This window comes from Calypte anna, chromosome 5A (assembly GCF_003957555.1).
Source record: "Calypte anna isolate BGI_N300 chromosome 5A, bCalAnn1_v1.p, whole genome shotgun sequence".
Taxonomy (NCBI): domain Eukaryota; kingdom Metazoa; phylum Chordata; class Aves; order Apodiformes; family Trochilidae; genus Calypte; species Calypte anna.
In genome coordinates this window covers 4,952,260-4,969,128 of record NC_044251.1, presented here as the reverse complement: position 1 = coordinate 4,969,128, position 16,869 = coordinate 4,952,260, and the positions used below count along the sequence as shown (strand labels likewise).

Genomic DNA, 16,869 nt, shown 5'->3' with positions numbered 1-16,869 from the left:
AATCAATCACCTTCGGCCACCTTTATCTTCTCTGTAGCCGCTCTGTGCAGTGCACAGAGTGCTTGTCAGTCTTGCTCAGCCTATAGAAAATTGCTCAGGTTTTTTTGAGAACGGAGGAGTCAGCAAGTTTCCTAGGTAGTTAGCTGAATGTTGCTTTTTTAAAACTCCTGAAGGCCTCTGGCACATGACAGCAATTACCTGCCTGCTGCTCAGTGGAGCGTGCTGCTGCCCAGTAAACCCAATGGCATCCCACCCCGACACACCCTCAGATGATGCTTCCTTGCCTATGACAAAGCTCCAGGGTTTTCCATTCCAAGCAAGGGGAATAAAAGGGTATTTACAGACTACGTGAACTTTTAAAGGATCTTGAAACCTAACATCCAAAAGTCCCCTTTTGTTTTGGTCACTCCGTGCCTCTGCTGGGTGCTGATGTGAGGGCTCTTCTGGATCTTGATTCTTTTTGTTGCTTCTGCTCCTTCCATAGAGTTCACATGAACACTTTTGCAGACAACTTCTGCGTTCCTACAGCCCTCTCTTCTCTTGACTCTTAATCCAGTTTTCTGGGGCTGTTCAGCCTGGAGAGGTTTAGGTTGGATATTAGAAAGAATTTCTTTATGGAGAGGGTGATCAGACATTGGAATGGGCTGCCCAGGGAAGTAGTGGATTCTCCGTGTCTGGAGATATTTCAAAAGAGACTGGATGTGGCACTCAGTGCCATGGGCTGGGAACTGCAGCGGGAGTGGATCAAGGGTTGGACTTGATGATCTCTGAGGTCCCTTCCAACCCAGCCAATTCTATGATTCTATGATTTACAGCCATACTACTGTTATTTCTTTGAAATGGATCTTGAAATGAGATCCATTTACAGATGCATAATGGTACATTTCAATCTCTGGATTGCTAGTGCTCCTGAAACAGTAATTCAGCTTTCAGCCTGTCCAGGTAGCTGCAGTTTTTAATCATGCTCTCTCACAAAGTTTGAAAGACTCAACTTGCAGTCATGGTTTTACTGTGATATGTATTTAATTCGGTTAGCCAGAAAAAATCATTGCTTCCTAGATTATGTTTTTTTTGTGATTTGTCAGTTCAATTCCTATTGAGTAGTTGAAAACTTACATGCTGCATAATAATGCAAAAGTTGTTGTTTTTTTTAATGTAATGTTGATGTGGGACTGGAAGTAATGATGGTTTCTTCTCTGGGCTGCTGTAACCCCAAGTGATTTAGATGTTTCTGAAGCAAATCATCATGAGCTGTGCAGGGGAAGGATTGCTCCTCTGGCTTTGGTAACTTGCTGTTAGCATGTGCAATCAGATGTATGCACTGTCTAATTAATGTAATTAGGTTACACTGGGGTTTGCTGTCCTTAGCTATGTATCATTGTGTCTGCCTGGACTCAAGTAAATGTTAAAGAGTGAGAGCTGGCTGGGGTAGGATGTTCACAGACAGATTAGAGAAACCCAGCTATTCCTTGCAGAGATATAATTGATAACAAATGAGAAAAGTAATGTTGTTTGTGCCTTTAATTTAAAACAGATCTCATGTCTGAGATATTGCAGGAATAAACACATGTGAGAAGTTTGGAACTGCCAGCAGCTGTCAGCCTCAGCCATTAGCTAAAAGCTTGAGGGACTGCAACAAATTTGGGTGATGTGTATAAAACAAAGCACCCCAAACTCTGTAAGAATGTTTCTCTGCTACTCTGTTTCTCTGCTTTTTAGTTGACAAAAATATTATGCAAGATTAGGTACATGAAGTTTTTAAGAATACTGAGAGCAAAGCACAGCCACATAGATCCTTGTTGGGCAATGGCAAACATCAGGGTATCCCTGAAAATTTTGGATGTCTCTTGCATGTTTGCAGAAGGATCTAGTGCTGATTACATGGGCACACATTATCTTTTATCTAATGTACAGTTCCAAGTACACTGAAAAACATCATCCCTGCGTGTTTCCCACTTTTAAAGTCACTCTATCCTTTTGAAATTCTGTTTTTGATGTCTCTGTTCCCCATCAGTATAAGGGAAATTAGGGATTCAAGAAGAGGAATTAACGTTTGCAAAGGTGCTACAGTGATTTGCATGAGAAAAGTCAAAGTGGGGACCAGTCCACCAGCATTTAGAGCAAGGTGTGCACAAACAAATACAGGAGAAAAAGGAATTGAACTGCTGCTCATTTTTAACATCCTCTCATCAAGTGAAATGAGGAAAGAATCCTCTGGGGGAAAATTGTGGGTATTTATTCTAAGTGAGGCTAGTCCCACAGTTACTCTTTACCACCAGTCCTGAATGCACCTGTCCTAAAATTATAGGATGTGTTTCTAGGAATATATTCAGTATATATATATATAGTTTAGAGACAGAATTCCTGCCAGGATTGACTTGTGCAGCCCCAAGAGACAGGGTTTCATCTGGCTCCTGCCTAACAGGTCCAGCAGTAATCAGGTCTCTGACAGGAACTGTCAAAGGGAAGATGAAGAGCAGCATCTATCACATCCATGGGGAGCTGGGTTTTCCTGCTCTTTTTCCTCTCTAAAAACAGGTTGTGTGTTTGAGGAGAGAAACATCTTGGAGAAAAATACACTCTTGTAAAGCTGATCAAAAGAATGAATGCATGTGAAATCCAAAAAGGAATTTATGCACAATCTAAAACCACGGTAGCTGTTTGCAATGTACTTTTGGCTCAGTTTTACTTGAAGAAATCAGTACTTCACTGGAGAAGAAAAACAAGCGAGAGATTTCAGCCCATGCTGCCTATAGAAGCATCCTGAGGACAAAAAAACCTGCTGACCCCAGCTGTCTGTAACAGATCTCTCAGCCCTTCATGCCTCTGGCTGATAAGCACCACGTCAGCTGCAGTCCTGGAAGGTCACTTGCAGAGCTGGCAGTGACAGTGAAAATGCACAAGCCAGGGCTGGTCCTTCAGGAGGTGCCTATAGGGTGAGCAGAGGTAATGTAAACATGTCCAGGAGCATCCCCTGCCATTCCTCACCATCTTCCCAGCACCCATTCCTCACATCTTCCCTCCCTTGGCATCACACACTTCACCTGTGTTGATTTGCAGTTTGGAAAGGCTGCTGTGCCATCTAGGCAAGGAGGAGATGAAAGATGATGCCTTTTTAGTGTGTTTTCTAAATGTTACCCAACGTCACACAGACTTTATGTATAATACCAGCAGGCTGGCTGTGGTTGCTCCAGAGGCAGAGTGTTTTTAGATGAGGTTGTAATTGCTGTAGATGGGTTGCATAGGAGTCTGAAATTGCTTCAATATTGCTGTGCTCTTGGTGTCACTTGGTCCCCAGCTCCAGTTCCAGGCAAAGCAGATTGCTGAGGCCAGATGCCAGTGAAGCCCTGTGCTCACACCAGTGTGGACAATTCCCTGGCCTCCCATTCCCTCGTGAATGAGGGTACAGGGGGCAGGTGCAGCTCTGTGCAGATGAGCACATCACGTTGTGCAAGTGCACGTGGTAATGAAATTCCCAGCCTGCAGAAATCTGCAGCTGGAAGTAGGAGCTTTGTGCTGAGCATGGGGTGGCATTCCTGGCTCTGGCCACTCTGTGTGCCATTGACCTGCATGGCATGTACCCAGAGCTCAGCCCAGGCAGGCATTTGTCATATTTCTGAAGGATAGGCTTGCTGACCAGCAAGGCTGAATGAAACCTCTCCCCTCTAAAAGCCATCCTATGCCTTGTCTTCCTCACAGATTTTCTGGGTGCTACAGCATCAGTGTCTGCTTGGGGATGGAGTAGCACTCCAGGGTTTGCTCCTAGGGCTACACAAACCAGTAAGGCTCTGACTGGTTGGGAGAAAAACTTCCTCTCTCCTTTGGTGACAGGAGTTTTGAGTGCCAGCAGCTCTTAGGTGTCCCTTCAGTTGTCAAGCTCAGGCCAAAGTGATTTCTGGTGGCTTTAATTGAAGCTTCATGGAAATGAGTTCCATGAAAACGTGGAGGTGAGGGAGACAAAAAGCAGTGTAAACAGCAGGATGTAAGAGAGAAGTCTTTGTTCTCCTGTCCCTAGAGCAGCCCAGTGTGGTCTGGAAAGACTGTGGTGTCCCCAGCTAGGAAAACAGCACCTCTCTGTCTTTGAACTTCCCTGACCTTTTACTTTATTTCAGCCTTATTCTCTGGAGTTCAAGGTACTGGCTGTGCTTCAGGAATCTGCAAGCATAAACACTCATCAGTGTGGCTGGCATTAGGATGAGATGAAAAGGGAGTTGGGAAAGAATAAAACACATCCAAAAGCCAAACAAAAAGTGTGCAGGGTTGGTAAACAAAGCATGTAGAGCTTCCCCAGTGCTGCCAGAATGCCCTCTTCCTTCCACACTTCCTTCCCTCCCAGGCCAAGGCTCTTTCAAAGCCATACAGGGCTCCTCTAATAACTTTATAAGAGCATATAAATGAGGGAGGTTTTCACTTAAGCCAGGGCAGCCGGTTAGGAGGAAACTCCAAAGGCTGCTGAGCTGCTGCAATGTGTAGCTTTTCCATGATCTGACTGTAAATCTTTCCTGTTCCTCCTCCCATGTGTAGGGAACCCCACTGTGCTGAGCTGGGTGCTGGGGGCAAATGGGCCACTCCTGCACTGGGCTTAATGTTGCATCTGTCCTTGAGTTCTGAAAAACACATTGGATTTGGTGTTAGAGATGTATGTGTCTTATCATGGAAACTGGCAGTGCCAAAGCAAAAATTCTGCTTTAGGGAAGATCTCCCTTCCAGCTGCTGTTCCTTCATTTTTCCATTCTTGCCTTTGGGATGAGGCTATGGAGCTGAATGTGATATAGCCCCATTTGAAGTTTCACAAAGGATTTCTAGGCTTAGGAAATTTCAGGTTTTGGGACATGTTGGCAGTGCTGGTGTTCTGGGATTCAACTATCTGGAATGTGTTACATGGAGAAATGCAAACAAGGTGACCACATCTGCACCTTTTGTGGTGGGTACTGTATGCAAAGTCAGCCCCACTTGTCCTGCTGCAGCTGTACATGCAGGAGATGCTCTTTCTTTCCCCTGCTTCACCACCCAATCTTTCTTGGTGGCAGAAAAGCAGGCTCTTACCAAGCCAGACATTGCTTCTGGACACATCCCCTCTGTACAGAGTGTGCATGAAGGGCACAGCCTCTGCTGCAGAGGCGAACACTGTCCAAGTGCAGTCTTTGCATCCTGTAACAGCAGCCCCTGTGATGATAAGAAGAATTCTTTGGGGGGTTTTATCTTTTTTTTTTTTTTTTTTTTTCCTCAGCCTGTGAAATGTCTGTAGGGAACTAAATCTATGTTTCAGTCTTTCTTGAGTAGCAATGGAATGGAAATGGAATGGAATGGAGTAACACTTAGTATGCACAACCAGCTGCAGCTCCTGTAACAGCTGCTAAATCCAGCACATGCCATTCCCTGTGACTTGTACACCCCCTGCAAGCCTCTCCCCAACACACGTGGCGAAGCCACCCTCGAGGCTGAGGGCATGGATGTGGAGTGGCACCTCCCAGCATCTCCTGGGACTTAGATCCCACAATGGGTCCTTGATAGCATTTAAAATCTATGCTGGTCCCACTTTCTGGGTGCTCAGATGTTTGTTCTCCTCAAGCAGACTCAGTCAAGCTGTTGGCTGATTTTACACCCAGCTGAGGAATGCTGGTTTGTTCCCTACCCCTCTCCTAGGCCACTGTCCCCTCCTGCCACCTCCCTCCCCTGCAGAGCTGCACGTCTGTATTGCCATCAATCCACAAACAGAAGTTTGGTCTCACTAATTTTCTGGCCCAGCATCTTACCTAGAAAAGCACACCAAGCACAAGTAAGTTCACACTTTGGTGGTGCTGTATTTAAACTACATTTTTACTGAAGCCAGAATCACCTTGGTAAGAATTTACCTGTGTTGTCTCCTCAGTTCTCAGCACTGCACCTGGAAACTGAGGTGGTACTGTAGCAGCTAAGAACCAGAGTTTTTCTTCTGTTCTTTGCCTTCTCTGAATCCTTTTAACATTACTGGGTTTCTTTATCCTTTCTCCTGCCCTATTTAGGATGATGTGCCTTCAGGAGAGCTTTATAGGGCTTCAAGGGTTGGACTTGCTTATCTCAGAGGTCCCTTCCAACCCAGCCAATTCTATGATTCTCTACATATGGGGGACAGGGCTGGGTTAACTGTTGTAATCTATTTTATTCAGCTGGCTGTGGCACTGCAAAAGCAGCTGGGTAGGTCCTGTCAATGGGCTCAAGGAAATGGTGACTCAGGCCCTTCTTCCAGGGCTGTGTTGTAACTGCTGGACAAGAAAATGGAACAGGTTGAAGAAGGAATTGAAATAATATGAATTGTGCTGGTTTTAGACTTGGGAAGTAAGTGATTGGTAGCACTTGTAAACGTGTTTCTGTTACAAGTGTTTTCTAATGTGAGGTGACCTGATTGATGGGCATGAGCTTGACAGAGAGAAGGCAGAGAAAGCTGCATGTGGAAGTCACGAGGCAGGGAAGCATCTCCAGGAACATTTGTCAGCACTTTGCAAATCGGGACAGTTGTCTCACCCTGTGACAAGGTGAGTGTTCTTCCCCAGGGCAGCCATTGGGCCAGGAGCTGCCAGAAGCTGGAGCTGTACCCAGCCAGCTGCTCCACCTGGGCTGGCAAGTCATGGCATGGGGAGAGAGGGAGCCTGGAGTGAAACATGGCTGGGGTAGGACACTGTCCTTGTGTGTCACTGTAGGCCTGGCACTCCCAGGTATCACTGCCTCCAAGCAGCAATCATCTTCCTCATCTTTTTGTTCATCAGTAGCAAGCCCCCATCTTTGTGTGTCTGTGCAAACATCATCTGGGCACACAGCAAATGTTGCATGGTGCTGTCTCTCCTCACTCATATGGCCAAAGTTCAGATTTGGTATATTCACTACTCCTGAAAAGAAAATGGGGATACTTCTTTTAAGAACTCACTGGGAAGGAAATGGTTCAGTGGTGTATCTGTGCTTAAAATGTTTATTTTTTTTAAGGCACAAAGAAACAGCAGCTGAAGGAACATTCCTAATGCCAATGGGCTGTTCACAAGCACTCACTGCTTCTCTTTTACTCGGGCTGTGAGGGAGCATGGGGCCAATCCAGGCTACACAGAATGAACCAAGTAAGGGACTCTCTGTGTGAGGTGACAACCCCAGTTGCTCAGTGCACATCTGCTATCACACCCTGTCAGTGGGGTCTTTGTACTTTTGAAAAACTGGAAGCTGTGAAGATGTTTTCCTTTGGGGTCAGATGCCAAGATATCTCCAGAATAATCTTGTAGAAGTAAGGGAGTGTTCTGCTGCAGGTAAGTTGACTCATGAAATTTTTGATTTTCCAGCTGAGGGATAGAGCACCCATGGGGAGACCTAAGAGAGCAACTGGAATGTATCAAGCTCTGTGTGCTGAGGCTAATATGGGTGACACTGTTGTTGAGTGTGTTTACTACAGGCCACCTGATCAGGAAATCATTGAGGGCTGTATAGAAAGCAGCCTTGTGATCACAGGTCTCGGTTCTCACGGGGCACTTCAACCACCCTGATATCTGCAGGAGTGGCAACACAAAGCACACAGAGCCCAGGAGGTTCCTGCAGGGCACTGGTGATAACTTTTTGACACGAGTGGTGGAGGAGGCAGTGAGGAGAGGTGTGCTGCTGGACCTTGTGCTGCCAAAGGACTGCTTGGGGATGTGAAAGTTGGGGGGGGGCAGCCTTGGTTGGAGTGACCATGAGATGGTAGAGTTCCAGATCCTGCACAAAGCAAGCAGAGAAGTAAGTAGGACTGGAGCCCTGGACTTGAGGAGGGATAACCTGCCTGGAGGAGTTCTATGGGTTAGGGTTGTAGAAGGAATGGGGGTCCAAAAGAGATGCTTAATATTCAAGCATCACTTCCTTGAAGCTCAAGATTGGTGCATTCCTGTGAGTAAGAAATCAATCAAAGGAGGCAGGAGACCTGCATGGATGAGCAAGGAGATTCTGGAAAATGTATTCAGCAGTGACCTGAATAAAAGGGACAAATGTACTCTAGGAAGTTTGCTGATGATGCCAAACTGGGAGTGACTGGTACAGCAGAAAGCTGTGCTGCCATCCCGTGCAGACATTTGATGGAGTTGGGCAGAGAGGAGCCTAATGAAGTTCAGCAAAGGCGAAGGTACCCAGGGATGAATAACCCCATGCACCAGTACAAGTTAGGGTCTGACCTGCTGAAAAGCAGCTCAGGAAAGGGAGTCCTGGTGGACAACAGGATGATCGTGAGCCAGCAATGTGCTCTTGTGGCCAAGAGGGCCAACAGCATCCTAGGGAGCATTAAGAAAAGTGTAGTCAGCAGGTCAAGGGAGGATATTTTCCCCCCTTTACTCTGCCCTGGTGAAGCCACACCTGGAGGGCTGTGTCCAGTTCGGGGCTCTCCAGTACAAGAAAAACAAGGAACTACTGGAGAGAGCCCAGCAGAGGGCTATGAGGATGATTAGGGGACTGAAGCACCTCTGCTATGAGGAAAGGCTGAGAGACCTGCACCTACTTAGCTTGGAGAAGACTGAAAGGAGATCCTCTAAATGCTTATACCTAAAGGGTGAGTGTCAAGAGGATGGGACCAAACTCTTTTGTGACATGAGTCAAAGTGACAGGACAAAGGGCAGTTGGTACAAACTGGAACACAGAAAGCTCCCTCTGAACACGAAGGAAAACTTTACTTTGAGGGTGACAGAGCACTGGAACTGTCTGCTCTAAGAGGTGGTGGATTCTCCTTCACTGGAGATATTTAAAACCCACCTGGACACAGTCCCCTGCAACCTGCTCTAGGTGAATCTCCACAGGTCCCTTCCAACTATGCAGCTGCTCAGTTGAAGTGAGAGTATGCAAAAAACTAGGGAAAGCACAGTTTTCTCTGGTCTATTATCCCTAAAACATGCACCTGCCTTTAATTAGTGGTCAAGTCAGTTGTTTCAATTAGTTGTCATTCCATCCCTTAAGTCTTGAGGCAGGTAATACAGGTAGGTACAGTGCTCTGCTGGTGCTGAGGCAGCTGGTAACCAGAGGAATCAGAAGGGCAGCTGCACATAAGCCCTGCACACAGCACATTGCACCAGGCAGAACAGAAGGAACTGTCTAAGGAACTGTCTCCCTTCCTGCAGCCAGCAGACTTGGCTGCCGCTTCTTGTCCTTCCACTCTTACTGGAAACAGTGATGCCAAGTTACACTCGGAACAAAAAAATCCTTCAACCTGCCAAGGGAGAATTAAATTTCTGTGTCTGCCCCAGACAGTCAAGAGGGCTGGCCTGGACCTGTTGTCAGCACTAGCACTCCAGAATCAGCAAGAGCTGGAAGCTGGGGAGAGGAAAAGTCACCAAATCCCCTTTTTTCAGTGTTAGAGTCAATGGGTGTCTGCTACTAAATCCAGCAGAAGTGAACTGCTCAGCAATGAGGTGTTAAAAAAAAAAAACAAAACCAAAAAAACCAAAACACCCCCCCCCCAAAACATAGGAACTGCTGCATCATTGCCAGCTAAGGTTTTGTTTTCAAAAAGCAGTAATAAAAAAAAAAAAACAACCCCAAACCAAACCCAACCATTTAAAAAAAAAAAAAGTTTGAACTTCCAAGTCATTAATGTAAAGACCAACACCAAAGTACAGAAGACTAACTTTGTCAGTTTGTTTTATTACTGGGCACAGCACAGTACCACCTCATATACATACAAGCCACAGTAATACAAACAGTCCCTATCTTTTTTTTTTTTTTTATAATAGAAAATCACATAATATTTGGGAGGAGTCAGACATCCCAAGGGCCAGCTCTGAAGAGCTATTTTGCTGCAGTTGCAGCTGTTTTCTTACAAAATACTGTGAGTTTTCATGCTTTTAATATGTGAAGCTGAAGAGTCTGAGCTTGCAGCAGTGTCTCTGCATAACATGATCGAGGCAGGCTTCCCAGCAGCTCAAAGGCTTGCAAACATGCTAAGTCATGGTCCTTTGCAATCAAAGGAAAAGGTACCAGACACCCAGGTATAGAACTAGAACCCTCGTATGCTTCTACAGGAACTCTCATTATCCTGAAGCACACAAGGGTTATCCAGTACACAGCTGGTTAAAAGTGCTGCTGCATCTGGACAGCTTCCTTGCAGACAGCAGGCTCCCCAAGCAGGCAGGACCATTGCTTATGCAGTTTTGTAGCAGCACAACATCAGTGAAGTCTGGACGACTGCTTCTGTAATTAAAGCAAGCTTAGCTCCTCATAAAACTGATTTAAAACTAGAAGGCACAAATGCAAGGTTGAATGTGGGCTACATACCACTGTAGGATGTGAGAAGTTCAGGTACCCCTCCCTCAGAGGAAATACAAACACGTAATAAATATGTTTTAGAAAATAAGTGCATTACTGTGAGCCTTCACACCAGGAAGTAGGATCCACAAGATCCTACTTCCAAAGGCCAGTTCACTTAATATTGCACAGAAGTCCTAAAATTTAGTGTCAGATAATTGTACCAGAGGTGGAACATGGCAGAAGAGGAAAAAGAAAAAACCAAAAAAAAATCTTATCTGGCAGAACCTGCCCAAGTCCCTGTGATCCCACAAACAGCTTTTTTGCCAATCTGAGGTAGAATTCCATATATACTGCTTAAACCCAGTCAAGTCCTGCTCAACTAAGTCTTACAAGAAAAAAAAAAAAAAAAAAAAAAAAGAAAAAGCACACAGATAAGCCTCTTTTGTCTCTAAAGAAAGCAAGTGCTTCAAGGGTTGATCCCTGGAAGCAAGTCTTACAGAGCAAAGTTCCAGTGAAGATCCCTGCTCCCCACCTGGAAAGCAGTGATGTCTATTGTGGTTGCTACAGGGAAGGAGTGTAACAAGTACTAATTGCAAGTCCTACAGCAAGCAGGTTTTACTCCACTTCCTCCCTCTCCTTACTACGTGCTAATTCTCCCTCTCTTCCCTCAGTCCAGGACACTGTATTGAGAGTCAAGATTGTCACCACTGGTGACCATCCTCCCTTAGGTCCCTTCTACTGGGACCCTGCAAAAGGATTGCCTATTTCAGCTCTTAGAATCCTGAGGGACATTTGCAGTTTCTTCCAGAGGCTCCTCAGTGTAGTACAGGCATGGAAGGATGGAAATGAGAGCCTCTTCAATGGAGAAGAGATGCTTATCCTCTGCCTGAGGACAAAAGTAGCGCATGAAGTCTGCCAGCCTCAGCAAGTACTCAATGTTATGACCAGCACAACCACTTGAGACAATGATTTGAGCTGCAATGTCTTCCTCAGATGCCGGGCCGAGGTAAGAAGGATTTTGGGGTGTTGCAATGTAAACAAGAGCCAGGATGGGTTCCTCCGCATCTTTCTCCTGAGGGTGGAACTTCACCAACTTGGTGTCGTAGCCTCCCAGCACAGCTTCTCTCATGTTGAGGTACTGGAGCGATGCAGGGATTTGCTCCCCGCAGACTTCATAGGCTACACCCCATGTGCATGCCTGGAAGAGGTAGGTGGTTACGGGATGCTGTACCTGCAGCACACAGGTCCACTGACATTTCAGGGCAAGACTGCCTTGCTTAGGAGTCTCCGCACAACACAGGAGACTCCAGAAGAGGATAACCCACCCCCACAGACTATTCCCTGGCTTGCCGGCATCAGCTCCCGGTTCCTGATGCCGACACCCCCCCACCCCCAGGCCAGCTCCGCACCCCCCTCACCCCTACTCACCCCGCAGTCCTCCTGCAGCGTCACCACCCGCCCGGGCTGTCAGGGAGAGGTGAGGAGAGACCCGTTAGAAGCCGAGCCCACACCCACGGCCACCAAGGGCCCCCCAACACCCCCCCGACCACCCCTCCCTGCTCTTACCATCCTCTCGTTGCCGCGGTGGAAGGTATCGCCCTGCCAGAAGCGGCGGCTGTAGCCGCGGATGAAGCCCACCTTGCGCGACGTGAACTCGAAGCCCGGTCTCCACACCAGCGACCCGTACCCGAAGATCCACACCGGCGGCGTCAGATCCAGCTCCGCGCCCTCTGCGGGTAAGGTGGAGATTGAGGGAGACGGCAGCGGCGGCTCCGGCCGACCCGGGCACTCCTCGGGGTGCTGCGGGTCGCGCTTCATGGCGGTGGCTGCACCAGGGTGGGTGGGGGGGTGGGCGGCGACTGCGGCACCGGGCACCCGTGAGGCCACAGGCACCGCCACTGCCCTTTAAAGGCCGGTCCGGGCCGCCCGCCCCGCCCCTGGGCCGCGGCTCTTGCCGGGTGATGCAAGGCGGGCCCGGAGTTTCGCCGCCTGTGGGGCAAAGCGGGGCGGGGGTTGCGTCAGGCGGGCGGGGGGCGGCCGGTCCCGGCGGGGGGGGAGGAGCTGAGCGGCGTGAGGAGACCCCGGCCCATCCCGGCCCCTGGGGTGAGGCGGGAGGCGTTGGGGTGGGAGCGGGGAAGCGAGGGATGGGGCCGCTTCTGTCAGCGCTCGGGGAAAGCTGCTGAGGGAACGCGGCGGCGGCGTCTGCCGGATTCCCGCCTGGTGATCCCTGGGGATCTCCCGCTGGCGCACGGCGAGGGGCGGCTGCGCATTCCCGGCGAGGCTGCCAGTCCTGGAGCTGACGGAGCAGGCCGTGCAAAAAGCAGGGACTTGGGGTTGTAGGAGAAGCCCCTCCTGGGGTTCCCCTGGGACACCAGGGTTTGGCTGCTGTGCTGGGAAAGCAAGCGGTTAATATTAAACTGGGTGAAGCGACAGCTCCTTGACATCGACGTTGCTGAGGTCTAAGGTGTACAGGCGAAACAGCAACAAAATCCATCCCAATGCAGGGAAGTGGTGCTGAATGCAGCCGGCTGTGTGCGTTTTTCTTTGCGTTATTCTCGGTCTGAAGTATGGGTTTGTAGGACATGCCATTTGCTATGGGAGCTGTCTGTGTAAGAGATCCGTGTTTGGATCATGTCCTGGAGACCCAGCTGTACATCAGGGTCTGCAAATCAGCTCTGAACAAGTTGTGCTGGCTGAAGGGCCTGGCTGAGGAGCTGGACTCAAATAACAAGGTTGTTGGTTTGGGCGATGGAAGAGAGAAGGGGGTGGGAAGAATGAGAAGCAAAACCACTGAGATATTTGTATAGAAGTACTTCTCATGATTGTTCTTGTCCTCTGCTTCTAATCACTCCAAGCAATCTATTTGCAGCCTTTTCTTTGGCTTCCTGTTGGATCCCATCCAAGCAGCACCCACCTTCCCATTCCACTTCGCAGGGCATTGCAGCTCCAAGGCGCAGAGTGTGTGATGGGTGCTCCCTGTACCTTGGCACATTGACCATGGTGACATCAGCTGCCTGCATGGCTCTCACCCTGTCCTGCCATGCTGGATGCAGCATGCCCTTCTCTTCTGCCCTGCATGACTGACTCTGACTTGTCACCTTGGATGACCCTTCACAAGGTCAGCATTAACAGCCCAAAGCTCCTTAACTTCCCTTTCCACTTGCACTTTTCCCAGTTGCCTTCTGTGTCTTACTCAAGCTCAAAGGCATGGATGGGGGCAGCTCTGCATCCTCTTGGCCCTTCATTCTGCACACCCATGCTCCATCTCTTGCAACAGAGACCTGATATGTAAAGGTGACCACCTCTAGATCCCACACTTTTAAAACTAGAGTTCTGCTCCCTTCAGTACTGATACACCCAGATCAATTAGCTATGAGGTTAGAAACTCCTTTTGAAGTCACATCCCTGGTTTTCTTGTGTAAAGACATTGGGATATTGCTCCACCATTAGGAGCACAGCCTGGGGGGGGAAACTGTTACTGAAGTTGTGGCATATACAGTAAGAGTTTAAGAATTTGTTTATGTGTTTGTTTCAAGCTTTCATTAATCCGTTTCTTGTCACCAACTGCACCTTCATTGTACTTTAGTTAAACAAACAAAAGGGCACTAGGATCACTAGGGGTGAAGGGCTGAACAGAAGAGGTATTTTGCAGGTGGTATAGATACAGCTGTGCAAGCAAAGCAGGTGGATACTGAGAGGATTTCTTGCCTGTTAGTGCCTTCATGGGGCAAGGAGAACAGCCTGCCAAACAACCACAGGAATGCTCAGATAGGTGTGAGGGAGGATGTGGAGTGGCAAATGGATTTAACTGTTAAGGAGCATGGTCTAGATTTTGGAGATGGAAAAAACCATACAGCTTCAAAGTGACTCAGGGGAAAATGAATGGAAGATAGTGGTCATACTGTGTTAATTAAAAGTTCTAAAATGCTTAACAGCAGTAAGACTTTTTATTGTGGCCTGGATACCTTTAGGAAGGAGAGAAGGCAGTTGTAGCTCTGTTACATCCTGAAACGTAATTTTTCCTGGTTCCACTGGGAAAAGGAGGAACTAGTTTCTCTTCAGCAGGATATGCTCTGCTTCCCCAGAGTGAGCACTCCCATATTAGTGCCAAGTGACTAACCCTGCCTGAGCTGCCTGTTTTTCAGGATAGTAGTGAATCACTTCAGAGCCAGAGGAGCCAACAACAGGGCTGGCATGACACATTGAAGTGGATTGAAACTGCCATCAGCTTCATCTTGTGTTTCAGGCTCACTGCTTCAACAAGCTGAGGGTACACAGTGGATTTTTCACCAAAAGGTGTTCTTTTTGGAAGATATTGACTTGGAACAAGAGGACTCTCAGTTCACTTCCAGCTACCACATCTTTTTGCAATGTATTTGCACTGCTTTCTCTCTCCATAGTGAGCAGACAGGATAATCTAAAAAATAAATCTGCCCTTCTTCCCTGAGGCTTCAGTAAGGAATAGAGCTACTGCAACTGGAGGTGAAGTTTCAATATCACTGACATTTTAAAGTGATGTAAATTGGTACTATTCCCCTGATATTCACGATGCCATATCCATATGCAGCACCAAAGATCCTGCTTGCTTCTGTTTGCTGAATCCAGTTCTTATGGCATTTGCAAATCTCCTCCAGATATGAACACTTACCATATAAATATGCAGTCATCCTTGTTTCAAATGTGGAAACACTGAAGCAGCATTGTCAAAGCTTGGGGATGAGGAATGAGGAACAGTAGGCAGGGGTGTATTTGGATTTGTTTACTACATCCAAAGGAAATACACTTCAACTGCTAAATGTTTGAAACTCAGAAAGCAGAAAAAATGGCAAAGGATAGTCTGGTACTTTGAGGTGAACAATCCTAAATTCTAAGATTCTGTAGGAGCACCAGACTGAAAACAAGAGTTTGCATATCAAGTACAACATGGAAACCACACACAAAGCACTATTCAGGTGGAAATCAAACAAGGCAGGGAAACCAGTCCCCACATTTAGGTGGCCTGTGTGTCTACACTAATAATAAGATTAATAGTTCGGGGGATTCTTCTGCAGGACAGTAGTCAAGCTGCTGCTGCCCAGCTCCATGTTCAGTCTGTTCACCCTTCTGGCTGCTCAAGTTCTGTTTTCAGTTGTTTTGGTAGGTCTTGCTGCATGCTCAGTTCATATTCCAAAGACCAGCAAATGCCCATAGGTGGGAATGACAAACTTGAGCCATGACAAACTTAATTTGTACTTGGAGTAGGTTTTTCAGTGAGAGGAAAAAAAAATAAAAAATCATAGATCCAAAGACCATCAATCCCCAGTGGCCTGATAGATGACAGAGAAGCTCTCTGAAGAAAGCCCTGCATTATCTTTTTTGCTTTGGGCTCTCGTGCACCAAAGTGATCTGCTGCACTCTGCTTTTTGCTGAGTTCCCCTCCTGTTCTCATTTCAAGCTGATGGGCAGTGACAGCCTGGCAGGAGCTGGCCTCAGTTTCTCTGGTCACCCTGCCTCTCTGTCACAGCTCATGTTGCTGACTAATAATGAGGTTCCTCCAGCCCTGCTCCATAAAAATGCTCTCCGTAATTAATCAGGACTCCAGTTTCAAAATGGATTTTATCTTGGTTAAAAGCAGGCACAGTGGGCACAGAAAGTGTGGAGGCTTGACTCAAACACTTCCCGTGAGCACAGCTTGAGGGATGAACTACTTGGATACTGTGTGGAAAAGCTGGATACAGACCCCTTTTGCAGGAGCCCACAGCATTCCAAGCCAAGCATTCCAAGCCCAGAACGAGCTGGAACACTTTCTGAAGATGGGAAGCAGAAGGTTCCCAAGTGTAATAACAACACAAGAGGCTCCTCCTTGGGAACAGAGCCTGTAAACCACACAGTTAAAGAGATGTGAGAAAGACCTATGTCAAGAGAGTAAGGATGAAGTCTGGAATGAGCCTAAGCAGCACAAAGAGGAACCAAATCCTCCCTCTACCAGCCAGGGGGTAAGAACCCTGCAGGCACTTTGGTAGGGACAGCAGTCAGTCCCCTGGCAGCTGTGCCATGGCCAGAGGGAAGGATTTGCACCTGCAGCAGACACTGATAGTATTCATCTGAGAGAGAAAGGAAACCCACCTGCTCCCCACTCACCCAAATCCTTCTCAAGGCAAAAAGGAGGGTAGTAACAGAGCTTCTGTTTAGACTCTTTATTGCTGCCAGGCAGGAAAATGTGTGTTGATGGTCCAAAGCAATAAACCAAGAGCTCACCATGGGAGACTTAAGGATAGGATGTGGAGAAAGAGAGATAAGAAGCTGTTTTGATAGGAAGCTGTTCCTTCACTGATCCTTTCTCCTTCACAGTTTCTAATGTGTACATTTACCTCACTTTTCATTTCTTCTAACATGTGAGTGTTGCTGCAAGAAACCCAGCTGGCTAACGTGGTGCTTAATGCAGAGAGTGACAAAATGCTTTATGCTGTTTTATCAGCAAAGGAGATTTGCTTTTTTCCAGAATTACTAGAAATCTAGTAATCTAGAAATCTGGTTTCTGGGGCAAAAAACCCTAAATGGTCCTGAAGTTGTGGCTTGTACCAAGCAGATTAATATTAGTTACAAATACTGAAAGACTTTGCTTTAAATATGGTCACACTAGGCAGAATTTTGCATTTGGTTGTTAAG

At 47.3% G+C, this 16,869-nt stretch overlaps 1 protein-coding gene and 1 long non-coding RNA gene across 2 annotated transcripts; one reads left to right on the top strand and one right to left on the bottom strand.

Moving 5' to 3' along the window:
- Positions 1-9,591: 9,591 nt before the first annotated feature.
- On the bottom strand, positions 9,592-12,117 carry CHAC1 (ChaC glutathione specific gamma-glutamylcyclotransferase 1). Its single transcript, XM_030452244.1, has 3 exons — positions 11,788-12,117; positions 11,650-11,685; positions 9,592-11,419 (listed from the first exon to the last, which is right to left on the bottom strand). The coding sequence occupies exons 1-3, from the start codon at positions 12,037-12,039 to the stop codon at positions 10,988-10,990; spliced, it is 720 nt and encodes a 239-aa protein (XP_030308104.1). The 5' UTR covers positions 12,040-12,117; the 3' UTR covers positions 9,592-10,987.
- A 138-nt stretch (positions 12,118-12,255) lies between these two features.
- Positions 12,256-13,340, top strand: LOC115598462. Its single transcript, XR_003987675.1, has 2 exons — positions 12,256-12,324; positions 13,091-13,340. It is a non-coding gene; the product is annotated as an uncharacterized LOC115598462 (long non-coding RNA).
- The last annotated feature ends 3,529 nt before the right edge of the window (positions 13,341-16,869 follow it).

Bases quoted from the DNA above. Each gene is read 5' to 3' on its own strand.
- CHAC1 (XM_030452244.1), bottom strand. From the start codon at position 12,039: ATGAAGCGCGACCCGCAGCACCCCGAGGAGTGCCCGGGTCGGCCGGAG. The intron at 11,686-11,787 runs GTAAGAGCAGGG...TCTCCCTGACAG, and splicing joins ACCGCGGCAACGAGAGGATG to CCCGGGCGGGTGGTGACGCT. The intron at 11,420-11,649 runs GTGAGTAGGGGT...TACCTCTTCCAG, and splicing joins CGCTGCAGGAGGACTGCGGG to GCATGCACATGGGGTGTAGC.